We start from the raw sequence: 14,804 nt of genomic DNA on the forward strand, positions 1-14,804 counted from the left end.
GTTCTTAAAAGCGAGCAGGGAACTTATCTGTCTGGCTGAAGCAATTTCTGAATCATCCCATGGGAGCACAGGCTTCAAGTCAGCAGCTAAAAAATCCACTGGCTGTTGAGTGTGGGGTATCGCCTTCACACACATGACAGCAGCTGTGCTTGTCTGTCACAATAATGGGAGGGAAGGCTCATACCTCACCCATGATGGCTTTTTGCTCTCTTAAAGTTAGCACTGCTGTTTGGGCAAGATGGTAAAATGGTTAAAGGAGAAGATGCCTTAAAGCATAACAGTCTAGTCCATACGGACTGAACGTGTGTGTCAAACAAGTAACAGCCAACACATAGGACGGACAAAATGTTTAACATTAGCTGTAGATGTTTAAAATCAAATAACCAACCTGTTCTGCTCTATTTTAACAGCATTCTTTAACTTGAGTAACTACTGAGCCTTCTAGCTTCCCCTAGGTCCTACATCCTTAATCAGCATACTAAGGAGAAGAAAAGTTAAAAGGAATTACATCCTAAGGCAGGCCACAAAATCAAAATAACTTCATAGAGGACTCCTAGACAGAAAGATAAAGAGACTTGGAAGATCCAAGTGGATGTGAAAGTCTGGTGTGAGAAAAGCCCCTGATGAGGCAATTTACCCCTGCTCCCACAGGTTTCTTCATGTGCCACCATCTGGGATCCTCTGGGTTTGATCAGTGCCAGGCATAGCAGCCACAGCAACGCCCTTGTGTGTGCCCTTAGCCTTTCCCAGCCAGCTATGGCCACAAGCCTGACTCTGCATGCTCAGCTTGCACGTCTTTAACCACATCAAACTCCAGACGTGCACACCTGTTTCCAACAGCCAGTACAAGTGCTGCGTACTATTCAGCCTGTTTCTTGGATTACCCCCTGCCAGTCAGGCTCCTTCCACAGACTCCTGGCAACACCACTGCCTGCCAGCAGTCTCCCAGCAACACTCCCTCCCACACAGATGGGCTCCCAGTCCCTCCTTGCAGGCTAGCCACAGGCTGTGGGCTCCTTGGAGCCAGCATTAGTTGATGAAACACAGAGCTCAGCCCTGCAGAGCCACAGAGATGGCTCCTAATATGGAAGAGGAGCAGGAAGGCTGGCAAGAGCTTACATCCAAGGTCAAGGCTAACATCATTTCCATTAAAAAGAAATGCTCTTAAGCTCTGGACAAGGATGGGAACAGGAATAACACAGGGGGAAAGCCACTGCCCTGCTTTTTATTCCCTGTTTTCAGCTTCCTCATCCAACTGGCAGCGCCTGAGGTAGTTGTTTGCTGGAGATGGGCAACCCAAATCTTACATGTTGGAATGGTATCGGACAATGTGGTGCTAAAATGATGGCTTGCATTTCTGCACACTGCATCAGCACTTGGTTTTATTTCCTGTGTGGTCTTTCCTCATCTACTTTTTCTGCCAAGCAAGGCACCCTAAGTTCCTTTTGCGCACTACCAGCGCGCCTTACAGAGTGTGTACTTTTTCAAGATGCCAAAGTTGTGGCATTCCCAGGAAGAAATCCAAGGTATCTTATCGAAGTCATGACCAATGGTGCCAACCATGCAGCCACTGCCCACTGCAGAAGGAGCAGAAGCACACATCAGGAACCATGAACACTTGAGCTGGCACTATCAGTTCCTCCAACTGTTGGCACTGAATTCATTCAGTATTTACCAGGGAAAAAAAATAATCTCTACAACCCAAACACCAACTACAAGTAAAACTGAAAGCATTAACAGATTAAATCCGCCCCTGAGCGCCGAAGGCTCTCACCATAAGGCTCTTTATTAGGAAGTTAAGTCTTAACAAGTGGCTTAAGGGGTGGATAAAGCTTTTCCTGGGATAATCTGCCAGCATGTTGCCCAGTGCCAGTTCCAGACCATGGAAAGAATAAAGAAAATATATAAGATGATGAAAATCTTGGTTTGGCAAATGGATGACCAGTAACTGAGAGCTCATCTCTCATCCTTGCTCCCTGAAGCTCCCTGCTGTCTTCAGAAAGTCAAAGAAAAGTAATTTTCTACTCTGTTAGCTTCCTGAAAACAAAACCATATTGGGATTACACCTAAGATGCATGTGCTCACCCTAATTCTTTGTACTGTCAACTCTCCAGAATTTGCCTCCATCACATCTATTTGAACCATTTGCCAATTAACACAAAGTAATTAACACTTTTGTCAGAGACTGTCTTTGGACAACGCCACCATGGTAAAACCACCATGATCATGATTTCAAGTACTACTCTTCTCTGCAGGCACCAATTTACAAGGGGAACATGCAAAAGGGGAAACTCAGTAATAGAAAGTCAGAAGCCACGTTTTGTTTGTAATTCTCTCCTTTCAAGTCTACTGCTGGTTTGCTGCACACTTGAGAAACAGCAATCTAATCAGGGGCTGCCTTTCCGCAAAGCACTGTGCCGTTCTGGCTGGGCACCCTGCGCACTTACTGCAAGAGATCCGTTCTGCGTGCTGGCCGTGTTCGTGCTCTGCTCCCCATGCGGCTGCGTGCTTCCGTAGAGTGTCAGATTGTGCTCGCTGGTCTGGCCTGCATAGTCCTGAGTGTGTGGCACCCCATACTCTGTGGGAATCCCATTCTGTGGGGGTGGCGGAAATGGGATTGTGGTGAATGGCTGCACCATTGCATCAGGAGTTGCTGATGGCTCCTGGTTACCCTTAAGAAAGGAAAAAGGAGAAAACAGCTTTATACTACAGAAGATAGATCAAAACATCAGCCTGAGAGACAACACACACGTTCATGTGAATCTCCCACCCACCGTCACCATAGTATTCCACAGTCTTCTATTATCTCTCCTATCAAAAAGCACATGCCTTGCTCCTCTGAGCCATGACACTGTTTTCTTAATCTTTTCAGGGCAATTTTCTTGCTACTGGGTGGCATATAGCGAACAAATTACAGGGTTTGCAGATTGCATACCCCTGTGATCTCCCACAAAGCTTTACACACAGTAAGGTATTATTTCAAAAGAGGGAAGAGGCACTCACACATTGGAACAGAGAAGGAAACAGAAGAACAGGGTTTCTTAACACCCCTAAAAGTACCACGACTGGGTCCATCTCCTCCAGCCTGACCCTCATTGCTCACAAGCAACCCCCAAGCAATCATGTGGTTCAAAGCACACCTCTGTTATGTTACAGTGATAAAAAGTAAAGATTTTAAAATCCATCTGCAGAAGCCCCCTCCTTTGCCCTGACAGCACTGCATACACAGCACAGGTATCTGTTGCTGGAATATCCCATTTGCTTCTTGCTGGCCATGCAGGAGACACCAAAGAGCTGTAGGGAAACAAGCTGTGATCGCAAGCCAGCCGCACAGTCACTCTTTCCCCAATCCTGAGCATCTCTACAATCACTCAAGGCATTAATCACCCACTCCTGCCTCAGCTCAGGGTATCCCACAGAGACCTCTTGCATAGTGGACTTCTTAGAAGCTTTTAGCACCGTCTTAGATGTGGCTAACACCAATCAGATGACTCAGAAACAAAGAACTGACCATGCAAAAGATACCCCCAGAAGACAATAAAAATGCTACCCCCACCATGTCAGAAAACCACGAGAAGGAAACAAAAAAGCATGCAGCCCTACAGCCTCTGCAGGGATCTCACCAAGGGGGGAGCTGCATTCAGCCACCCGGGGTGAAGGAGAACAGCCTTGACATTGAAGCTCAACCCTGGGAAGCCCAGGCTGCTGCACCGCTCCTACTGCTTTCACTGCCGCAGCAGAAAAAAAATCCACAGAAAAGATTTATGATAGGAGGGCTGTTTGATTTATGTGCATGTCAACAGACTAATCCTGATTTTAAATTTTGGCTGCTGTTCCAGCCCTGGGTCCTCCCCCACAAAGCCTGGAGGTGCTCGAGGCTATTCTGACACCAGCATGCTTAAATCAATGGAGTAAAAGCGAAACAGACCTTATCCCGTGGATAGGAAAGGCAGAGTGGGAATTACCAAGCAGCCTTTCAGCAGAGAGCATGCAGGGGCTGACGGACCTCCAAAGAAGCCGGACAAACCTTTCAGTCCCTTTATCAGCCTACCTGCAGCTTTCCCTTCCGGGCGGAGGAAACAATGATAAACGCAGTGCACCTCCAGCCAGCACCGGGTCATTCAGACACTGGCTGAATCCCAAATTTGCTCTGACATTAGTCTATCTGGTCTGCCTCCCCTGGGGGCCACGTGGCCACGCGCTCCTGCAGCTGGGGAGAAGGAGAGGGAAGGGCATTCAATACCACTTAGCAGAGCCGAGCTGCAGCCTTGGCCCGTGCTGAAGAAGGAACGGTTTCAAGTCCAGCCTTGCTGCCTGCAGGAACACAAACTCCGCAGCCTTATCTGAGAATGAAGAATTCAGGGGAGCATGCCAGCCGTGGCCAGTGCTCAGCTCCTTGCACGCACTCCCCCAAGCACTTGCAGCCCTGCGTCGCGTGCTCACAGCTCTGCGGAGGTTTTTCACGCACCAAGCACGTTTTCTGAAAGCAGGACAGGGTTTTTGTTTCCCCCCCAAAAAAGGAGGGCAGCTCCACCAGCCCTCCAGTTCTGCTCATTCCTTTGCTATTCTCAGCTTCAAAGCAAGCAATTCTGACTCGACCTAACCCATCATCAAGATCTGCAGAGCGAGTTCTAAAGCAGGAGGCAGGACAGACAGAACGACAGCCATCCCACCACAAACCAGGTATCAGGAATCTCACTGCTCACCTGCTCAGACCATTTATCCCCTGACATGACAGCTCCATTCTGTCCACGTACTGTCTCCTTTCCAAGCTCTTCTGTTTACAGTATTTCATTGTATTTGATGGTCTGCATTCTTCCCTACAGCCCACATTGTCTGCCCCCCTTTCTTACGTTTCCAATAGGAGCTAAATAGGAAACTGACTTTTTCTTTTCAATGAAAAATTTTTCCACAGGAAAAATGGAGGAACATTTACCAGTCTTCTTAGAACAAGCTAGATTTCCAAGCCAGCAGCATCCTAAGTCAGAGGAAGAGAATGCTGATTAGGCCCAAACAAAACCAATTCTGCCATCGTGTCAACAGTGCAGGGCTGCTCCCCAAAGGACATAATCCAGCATTCTGTACAACATCACTCTTAGACTGTTTAAAATGCCAGCCCAGGAACCTTATATAATCTTATTTTCAATGTTTTTCCCCCTCAGTTAATACTGTTCCTTCCAGTTTAAATGCATTTCAACCTTTTAAGTATTTTCTCTCTTTTCTTCAATTATCTATCTATAAATGTTTGAAGGATGAAAAATACTTACTCTCTCCTCTGTTGCTTGTGGCATTTTGATAATACATATTTATTTTGAGCTTAATCACACCTCTCAAGCCAAAATATCCTGGTAACTTTATTTATTACTTCTCTCTGACCTTCCTAAGACTTTTCAAAGAAGGATTTCTGGGGCAGAATAAAATGTTTTTAATACCATTGTCACTCCCCCACTCCTCAAATCACACTAACATGCAAAAATCATATATTTTATTACAAATTCATCCTTCATTTAATGTCTCAGGTTATCTGGAGATCTATCATTATTATATTTGTCCGGGTTTCATCATCCCATGGAGTATCTGTATCTCAAATTATTTTTCTCTTGATATGATTATGGACATATTTCCCGTCTGATTTTTTTTGTAATTTTAATTTCCTTTGATGCTTTAGAATTACTTTTTTCCCTGTTTCCACTAGCGTCAACAGAAAAGGACTCCTGATGAGATCTCTGCAGGTTTCACAGCATACTGATATCCTCCAAACCCAGAGGAGATTCTTCCTCTTCTGTTATTCTACCAAATTTCAACATTTACACAACACTTCATATTTTCAAGAGCTAACACAAAACACACACACACACAGATCCCATTAATCTTCAAATACAGAACCTGAACTCCTTTCCCTACTTCTAAACCACCATGTAAAATTCTGCATTTAGGGGTGTTGCTTGTCACACTTCACAGGAAGTAGAGAGAGAATGGAGAAATCCTCGCATTTCCAGGTAAAGGAAAGTATCTTGGCTATCCAATCTTGACATACCTCACTGCATTGCCAGTCCTGCCTGTTTAAGCTCATGAAGATGTCTTAAAAATTTACTCAAATGCAACAAGAAACTCAGATAATCATATCCAAGAGCAGTCACCAGCCCCAAACTTACACAAGGATGCCACCACAAGACTAGGAAAATCTGGGTGCAGCTCCCCACAAAAACTACTACCATCTTAAACTTCTTTGATGGTATGAAGTAAATTTTAATCCACGTTCAAGAGCAGACAGACACCTCTCTTGGCCACAATGCATCAGGCTGGCAGTCTCCAGGAGGTGAGTGTGAGGGACATTTGGTTGCAGGAATAATTTTGGCAGTTCCAGATGAACTGATTAGCTCTGCCAGTTTGTGCTGCCATGCACCAACCATGATAACTGCCATCCCATGCTCAAACTGGGAAAGGCTGTTCAGTGCAAGTGAAACAGTGCAATTAACACACACTCCTTAAAAAACAAAAACAAAACAAAACAACAACAACAACAACAAAAAAAAACACACCAAACCACACTTCAGTATAATATATGTTGACCTATAGTTCAAAGTAAAGCGATAATTCCTGTGTTTTCTATTCCTTCTGATGCTTTGTTCCCACAGAAATCATTCATTCGCATCAGGTAGGAATTCAAGGCAGCTGCCCCCTTGCAAAATGTTGGTATCTGATTCATGAGCACCCAAGCCCTCAGGGCACAAGAAGGATATGGTTACCCATCTGGGCTCTGCTTTCAGGCCCCTATTCTCAGCCCTACAAAGGTCCAGTCATGTCCTTGCAGGTGCCAACCTTCTTCCTTAAGCCAGAGGTTTGCCTACAGAGATCAGTAAAAACCAATCCCACCTTTTGTTTAAAAAACAAATTAGCTAAAGCAGTGAAAAATCCCTAATGGGGACACATTTCTAAGAGCTTATGCAGCTTTAAGTTAATTAATGAACTTTGCAGCTCCAAGCTAAGCGGAGGAACGATGAGTAACCGATGAGTAACTGCACGTGGCGATACCTTGTGGAAGGGTGGGAGCTGGGGACGACAACTCAACAAGGAGCAACGTGGTTCAGCAAATGTGACACAGGATGAATTCTTTCAGCAGACAGCAGGTGGTGATCCAAGATCACGGCATTGGAGCGCAAAGAGCAAACACCAGAAATGCACACAAAGGCCTCCTGCTTCCATAAAATTGTCAAAGATCAATCTGTTCTGTGAAGAAGTGGTTTTGTTTTCCTCATTAGAGAAATGGGTGTAAGTAGAGGGATATGAAAGGAGTCTTACAGCAATGCAGTTCCAGATCTCTTCGGTGTTGCTATGCCATAATATGCATAGATAGAAAACCCTAACCAGCCAAATAAAAATTATACTCCTGGTAAAGCTAAGCTAGTAAAATTTCTGTATAGATGTGGCAAAGTGCCATAAGGTAATTGGTCTGTGTTATCCATAACCCTACTGTGAGTCATCAGCATTGCAGAAAGGTGCAGGGAAATGGTACAGCATATAAACATCAAACAATCTCTTAAAAATGCCTTTGAACTCTGCTAACCCCCAAATCACTGGGATGTGGGTATAAGCCTATTAGTGGAATGGGGTTTCTAATACATATGTCTTCACTGAACTAATTTTATGAATCTTCGAAGCAACTGATTTGCAGCTAACAGAGGCAATTAACCTGTTTGTGAAGACCAGAGTTCCAGGCTACAACTGTTTGCTCTCTGCACTAACCTAATCCCTTCTGTAAACAGCAAAAATGTTTGGAGCTGGGATCTGAAGAGCCTGTCAGGAACCTGGAGCTGCTGCCCACCCTCAGCTCTCTGTAAGAAAGGGATCCTTCTGAGTGAAGGCAATGAAGGGACCGTGCTGTCCCTCCTAGAAGCCAGGTCACAGCTTCCTGTCAGGGATGCAAACATCACACATGGAAAGCACTGCTCCCTGGCTGTACAAAGACAAGAAAGAAAGGGCTTACCATACAAGGCTGCTGCTTAGGAGCATGAGAATAATTAATTAATTAATAATGGGCTGTGTTCCACCCCCCTCCCCTTCTCATAGATCAACAAAAAAGCTGCTGTAGCAGAGTCTCTTTCCCAGCGCCTTCCAACACAGTCTCCCTTTCCCAGTTCCCAGGTGCAGCTTCAGAGGGGCTCTGGCTGGAGCTGCCACCACCCTCCCTCCAGCTGTGCACTCCTGCCCTCCCTCCCCTGCCAGCCTGCCCACCACTGAGCCCTTTCAGCACATATCCCAGGGAAAAAAATTACTCACTTTTTATTGCCAGGTTAGTTTTGTTCCCAGTTAAGAGTGCTGAAACAGCTTGGCAAGGAGCTGGAGGAGAACCAGAGCCAGAAAGGACAGGGGGTGGAGAAGCTGGGGAGGGAAGGGCCATGGGCACCAGCGCTTGGATGAGCTCAGGCTGCCAGGGAGCTGCAGTCTCCAGCGTGCATTAACCCTCTTCTCAGGCAATCCCACACTTTGCCGGCTGATAGCAAATGTATCAACAAGCTAATGGGAGTGGATACAAAGCAGCGGGAGCGATGCTCCCCACATGCGCCAGGAACTCCAGCACTATCCCTTGCGGAAAACCACAGGCTGGGGCATTCATTACACCAAAGACAGATGCCACCCTACACTGGCGGCTTCCACAGCACACAGAACCTACGCCTGGGTTTTTAAAACTCTGCTTTTACTCTTTTGGGCGATGAAGACACTCAAACACGAGACAAAGTGATGTACAGAATGCTGAAGTGGTGGCTTTCCAACATCCGAGACACCCCAAAACAGTGATTTGGCCACGCCAACCCTGCAGGTGCCCACAAACATGATACAAGCGCTCTATTCCAAAATGCAGCAATAACACTTCCTCCATTGTGGCCATTTCATTACAGATTAGCTTTGAATGGGAAGAGTGGGTAAAATGCCTACAGGAAAGAAATCTGGGGGTGAAAAGGATACATACAAAGGATATAACCATCTCATCTCCTTCATCTTTGTACAAACCCGTTCCTGGATTCAGAGGGGTATGTGACCCTAACCTGACACCCACTCTCCACACTACAAAGGCATTTCTGTAACTCCAGAGAGCAAGACTGACATGCCTGTGTGTCTGGGACACAGACTGATAAAATCAACACTCTTTCTTGGTGTGGGTTGATCATAAAAGCACCTTGAAGAGGATCACAGTAATAAGGAGTTTTGTATTTCATCTGCACATCTGGAGCTTAATCTTCATTTGATCTATGACACACTGTGGTAATAGAAAAGGATGCTGGATTTTGACTCTACTGTCATGGGCACGAGAGCAATTCCTCCTGAATCCTACTAAAGACAAACTCTAAACCTAGGTAGTTCTGGAAACATCTGCTGGAATTTTACGGCAGTTTTGTTAAAATAAAGGGAAGTTAAGTTCATGGGTACACTTTTTAAAATTTAAATTGGATTTGGAAATGCCTTTTCCACTGGGTTAAGTTAAGCCTCAATAAGCTAATCTTGCACCAGTAAAAAAAAAAAAAAATCTAACAAGAGATGCCTGCACTCACACTTGCACCTAGCTAACCATTTAAAGGCATGTCTCCTTCAACTTCCTGGTGCAAGCTTACACTAGATTATCTAATCTTGCCTTTCCTAGATATGAAAAGCAAGGGAAGAACAAGTTATCTTCCAATACACACTCTATCATTCCAGGCCACCAAAAAGTGTTCTGTAAAATAAAGCAGCTGGCCTTTTTTTTTTTTTAATGTGTTTAAGAACATGTTTATGGAAAAGAAGTTCAAGCCCCCCTTTTGTAGGAAAGGATAAAAGAAAATTATACTCTTATCTTACTGTTACACACAGGAAGCACTCACTCATCCCTATGCTATCATCACTTCCAGTAATGGCCAACTTTTGCTCTACCCCTATGCACAAACACAGGCTCTCATGCACACTTGGTAAGATGCCCTCGGGCAACCTGCAAAGAGGCTTCCTGTTGGATACAGGATACAACCAAAGCTTTAGAGTTACCCAACATTAATAATGCCCAGGGCCACATCTACTTACTAGCCTGAAACGTACCTTTCAGATTTTAAAAAGCACTGATTTCTGCTCCTGAAATCTACATTATTCCCCACTCAAAAAAAAAAAGTTAAATGTTACTGGCACAAAGGCATTCCACCAAATGCTTTCAATCCAGTCATGCTCTCTGCGGTTGATTAGAGAGAACTGTGCTTCGAGAGACATCAGGGTCCCAACATCTGTTTGCATTCCGAATTAGGAATTGAACTACCTCAGAATTACTGGGGAGAAGGGGATAAGGATGGAGAACAAAGGAAAAAGTCACCAGGATGGATACATCCTCAGCAACAAAACCAGCAATTTAAGAGAAAAGCTCAGGCTCAATTTTCTGGTCCAGATTGGTCCTTTAGCACCTACCCTGGTTGTTCTTCCCAGCTCTGCAACTTCCCAAGTGACTATTTTCCACTCAACATTCATAGTCAAATATTCTTGAGGAAAAAAAAGATTTCCATAAGATGACTAGCTTTCAACAAATCAGCATGAAAATAATGTCTCAAAATACAAATCAAGTCCTTCATAATCCAGCAGGCACCCAGGGTTGTACAAGCATGTCCCACACAAGAGAGATTACTTTTCTGTCAGGCAAAAACAGCTAAATTCTTTCTCTGGGACCAGAACTGAAATGAGTCACAGCTAAGGAACAGTGTGCTGCAGATGTGTCACATATGTTTAATCCAAGCTAGCTGCCATCAGCTATTCAGCAGATTAGCAAACCAATCACACTCTCCATTGCATGTCTGTGGATCCTCTCTCAGGGAAGCAGCAGAAACCAGAGGCCAGTGATGGGGAAGGAACGGGTAACTGCTTCTCAGGAGAGGTCCATGGTTGCAGCAGGATATCTGGGCACTATGTGATACTTCTGATGGCACAGAGGACCTGCATGCGCTGGTTTTCTGCCTTACTCCAGAGACAGCTAACCAATGGTTACCAGTGCTCCTTAGAAAAAGAAGGGCTACAGCACATGGAAATATAACAGGGAAGAAAATACCACCTGGTCCCATAGTATCTCTTGACCAGGTTGGCAAGGTACTGTCACAGTTACCGTCTCCTCAGCTAATTCTGCAATCAGATTGCTCAGTTCAAACAGCTTTGTTTCAAGGGAGAGAGTAACTCACCAGCTGATGTATTTCAGAAAACCAGTATCTGCTCCTCCAACCCCAATCAAGGACCTAGCTGGACAGATAAGCAATTTTTCATCATGTCTCTGCTCTGTAAATGGACTATAGCTCTGCATCTGCAAGTACATCACCAAATCGCAGTGAGTGTGGAGAGTTACTCCTGCAACCTCAAGAACTCAGATGGCTTTCCTGAATGTTTAAATCCTCATGAAGATCACTCACCCCTTTAGAAAGATTTGTATCTACTTTAGTGACAAGGATTTCTCAAAACCCTCGCTATGTGACACAGCTATCTGCAACAGACTCTTCCAGATCTCTCTATTTTTCCAGTGCTCTTCTAGGAAGGATTTTGAAGATCACTGTTGGTATCAGGCTTTCCTGTCCTTCTCTTCCCTGCTGTGAAGGCAATGAGCTGAAGGAAGTAGTGAGCTGTGCAGAGGGGCTGCTCTGAGCTGACCTGGCTTCTGGAGGAAGGACAAATCTCCAAGCCCTGTAAGGCAGCTTCACATACACTGGCCCCTTCAATTCCCCAGATTTCAGCCGACAGTAGGGAAGTCTTCCCGCCTGCCTGCACTAACTCCAGCACCATACAGAAAAAAGCAGCCCTGCCTCTGCTGCCAGAGCAGGAGGAGGAAAAAGGGAGAAAGCGCCGGGAAGGGGAGAACACATCTGGAATCAATTGGAGAGCACTGAATGCCTTGGAAAGAACTGCAGAGCTGGCAGAAATCACAGCGAGGAGCCGCGTGTTCGGACGTGACTCTGCAGCAAAGGTGGAGAACGAGACGTATGCAGCATATTTAAACACAAAATCAGAGCTCCTCTTGAGGCTCTGAGGTTTTTTTCATGCAAGCAGTGAAACGGCTCAGCCCTGTCATATTTTCACTGCCACTGGCCTATCATGGGTACGCTCAGAATTCAGTACAGAGGACAGGAGATGAGATGAGGCAAAGGGGACCCATCTGTGACTCGAGTACCAGGACTCAGTCACGCAGCAACAACATTATATCAAGCTGCTCTCAGGGTGCAGGGCGGAGGACGTCTGTGACTGACTTGGCACACATTTCAGAACAGAAATTCGACGGTTTAAAAAAACAGATTTCTTCCCACAGTTCCTTTCCATTCTAGCATTCTCCTATCTCTTGCTAGTCATTTGTTCCAAGAGTAGTTTTCCATTTTCAAAGAAGCCTCCACTGTGTGTCCTGGAAAGCAGAGGTTCTGGAAAGGAGCAGATAGCCATAGAGATGCAATTCACCAGGGCAGAAGCCTGGTACAGAGTGACCACAGCTTTCAGATATACTACCAATCTGAGGGTGTGGGAAGCATTGCTACTTGGGTACATGGCCTTGGCCAGACAAAAAAATAAGATCGATGCTTCATTTTGCAAATTTTAAAAATGGAATTTAAAAATTCAGAAGGGAACATGAAAGAGCTACATAAATGACCCCAAGATTGGAAAAAGCCGCATGGCTGCACACTGTAAACCTTGAAAAGCCCAATTTATTTTGCTTATTATGAAAAAAAAAAGTGATAACTGATTATTTTATTAAAGTATATTAATTGTGAGGAACAAAGTATATGCTAATAATATTTAATCTAATGAAAAAAGTCATCAAGAAAACCAATAGCCAAAAGCTGAGTCTGATAAATTCAGCTCTGGTAAAAGACACCATTTCATTTTGTTTACTGATTTCTAAATGACAGTCATTAAGTCAGCTGGTAAGAAGGACTCAGTCTTTTCAATCCTTTCTGGTTTTTGTGCTGAAAACATTATGTCACCCAAAACAGAGGTACCTGAGTGAGACATAATGGCCTACAATGCAGGTACAGCCAGAAGAGACAACCTAAAGCCAGATCTATAGGACAATATCCTGGAAAGCTAACAAGAACTGGTGAAAGTCAATGCACATAAATTAAAGCTGATTAAACTAAGCAGTATACACATTTATAAGCATAATAACCCCACCTCATGGAGAGGAACAAGCTATTGAAAAGCACAGGTGCAGTTTAGTGTACCACCTAATATGACAAACTACCAGCTGACCATGGAATCAGGGGCTGCTCTTCCCCTCCCCGGCTGTTGTGAGATCTAGTCACGCCACAGCCACTGCCAGAAAATTAATCCAAACAATAGTCATCTGTTTGGTCATAAACTCAACTGTCTCGCTCTGGATCTGCTTAAGCACAATGCCCAAAGCAGTGAGGAGGCTGAGCATATGGTTGGGGCACAGAGACAGGGAGACTGTTCTTCTCACAGCAGCCCACAGTTACACTACACTATATGCATCTTTGAAATGCACCTGAAAGCCACTTCATCCCAGAACAAGAGGCTAGATGGACATTTAGCATATGCTATTGCCACCACCTGCTTCACTTGTACTTAACTTCTAGAGCATCCCACATAAGCCAGCATAAAGCTTGTTCATACACACTGAATTTGTCGAGTATCTGAGGAAAAATTCTCCCATTGTTACAAAATCCTTTTAAAGCCTCTTTTCCCCAGGCCTTTCAGCTAATGTATGTTTACCACATTCCTGCTGTAACCACGAACCAGTATAGACTTCTTCCCTGCGCAGGCCACCTGCACAGCTCATAGGTAAAGCTCGAGGCGAGCGGCACATCTGACCACCTTTCAAGCGCCTCTTCCTGGACTGGGTATCACTAAAGCAGCTCCTGCAGCCCCCACGCTCAGCAGCACCATTGGAAACCTGCTGCTCCCTTGCCACCACCATGTCAATGCCCTGGGACACATGTGCTGGTTTAACAGTAGCAACATGCAAAATATTCACATTAAACTACTGCATATCACTGGCAGTCCTACTTTTAAACTGCTCTGTTTTACTGAAGCTAAATCAATAAACCTTAAAAGCTAAATTGATACAAGAGCATCTCATGTCAGGGCATGTGTGTCAGCATCTGCAGCTCCCGTAATATATTACTGCGTGAGTTCCCGGTAAATTGACCCCTCTGTAATTCTCAGCAGATCCCCACCTTCCACAGCCAAGTGCATTAAAGGTCCTTTTTCTCCCGCCTCCTTGCAACACCTACAGAAAGACAAAAACACAGGCTATGCAAAGCTTAAACCCTTAAACCCAAGCCAGTTGGTTTGCCCTTCTGTACATCCCCTTTCACACACTCAGTGTCAGGCTAAACAAAGCCCCTCACTCCAGGATACAGGCCTGGAAAAAAAAGCATTAGCATCTGGCAACCAAGAGCAGCACCCCAGCATACGGGTCTGAGAGCAAATACAAGTCTCTGGCATGAAGAGGAAACACTGGGACATATGCCTGAGTGCTCCTGTCAATCTTGCAGTGGGGGAATGCCCGATTTTTTTATATATATTTTTATCATATTACTGAAAGGAAATGCCAGGGACTGCTGTGGCCCCTGTCCCTTGAGGCTCCACTGCTGCCATCAGGCTGCACTGACTTTGCAGCAATGAATATTTAAACAGGGCAATAAATATTTCAGAGTACATTCATCCCAATAAGAAGTCTACTACCATAAGAGAGATGAGACAACCACACAGGACTGGGGCCACTCCCTCTTCTGCCCCTCTGGCTCCCACACTGCCTGCCCTTCCTTGGCCCTACTTCCCTCCAGCCCCCAACAGGCACCTGACAG

At 45.1% G+C, this 14,804-nt stretch overlaps 1 protein-coding gene across 1 annotated transcript in view; it reads right to left on the reverse strand.

Annotated features, from left to right (window-relative positions):
• The window catches only part of RBFOX2 (RNA binding fox-1 homolog 2), a 170,386-nt gene that overhangs the window by 58,147 nt on the left and 97,435 nt on the right, over nucleotides 1-14,804 (reverse strand). The window contains 1 exon segment of the mRNA XM_030959453.1: nucleotides 2,448-2,672. Coding sequence (XP_030815313.1) covers nucleotides 2,448-2,672 — 225 coding nt within the window.

Source organism: Camarhynchus parvulus, chromosome 1A (assembly GCF_901933205.1).
Source record: "Camarhynchus parvulus chromosome 1A, STF_HiC, whole genome shotgun sequence".
Classification (NCBI taxonomy): domain Eukaryota; kingdom Metazoa; phylum Chordata; class Aves; order Passeriformes; family Thraupidae; genus Camarhynchus; species Camarhynchus parvulus.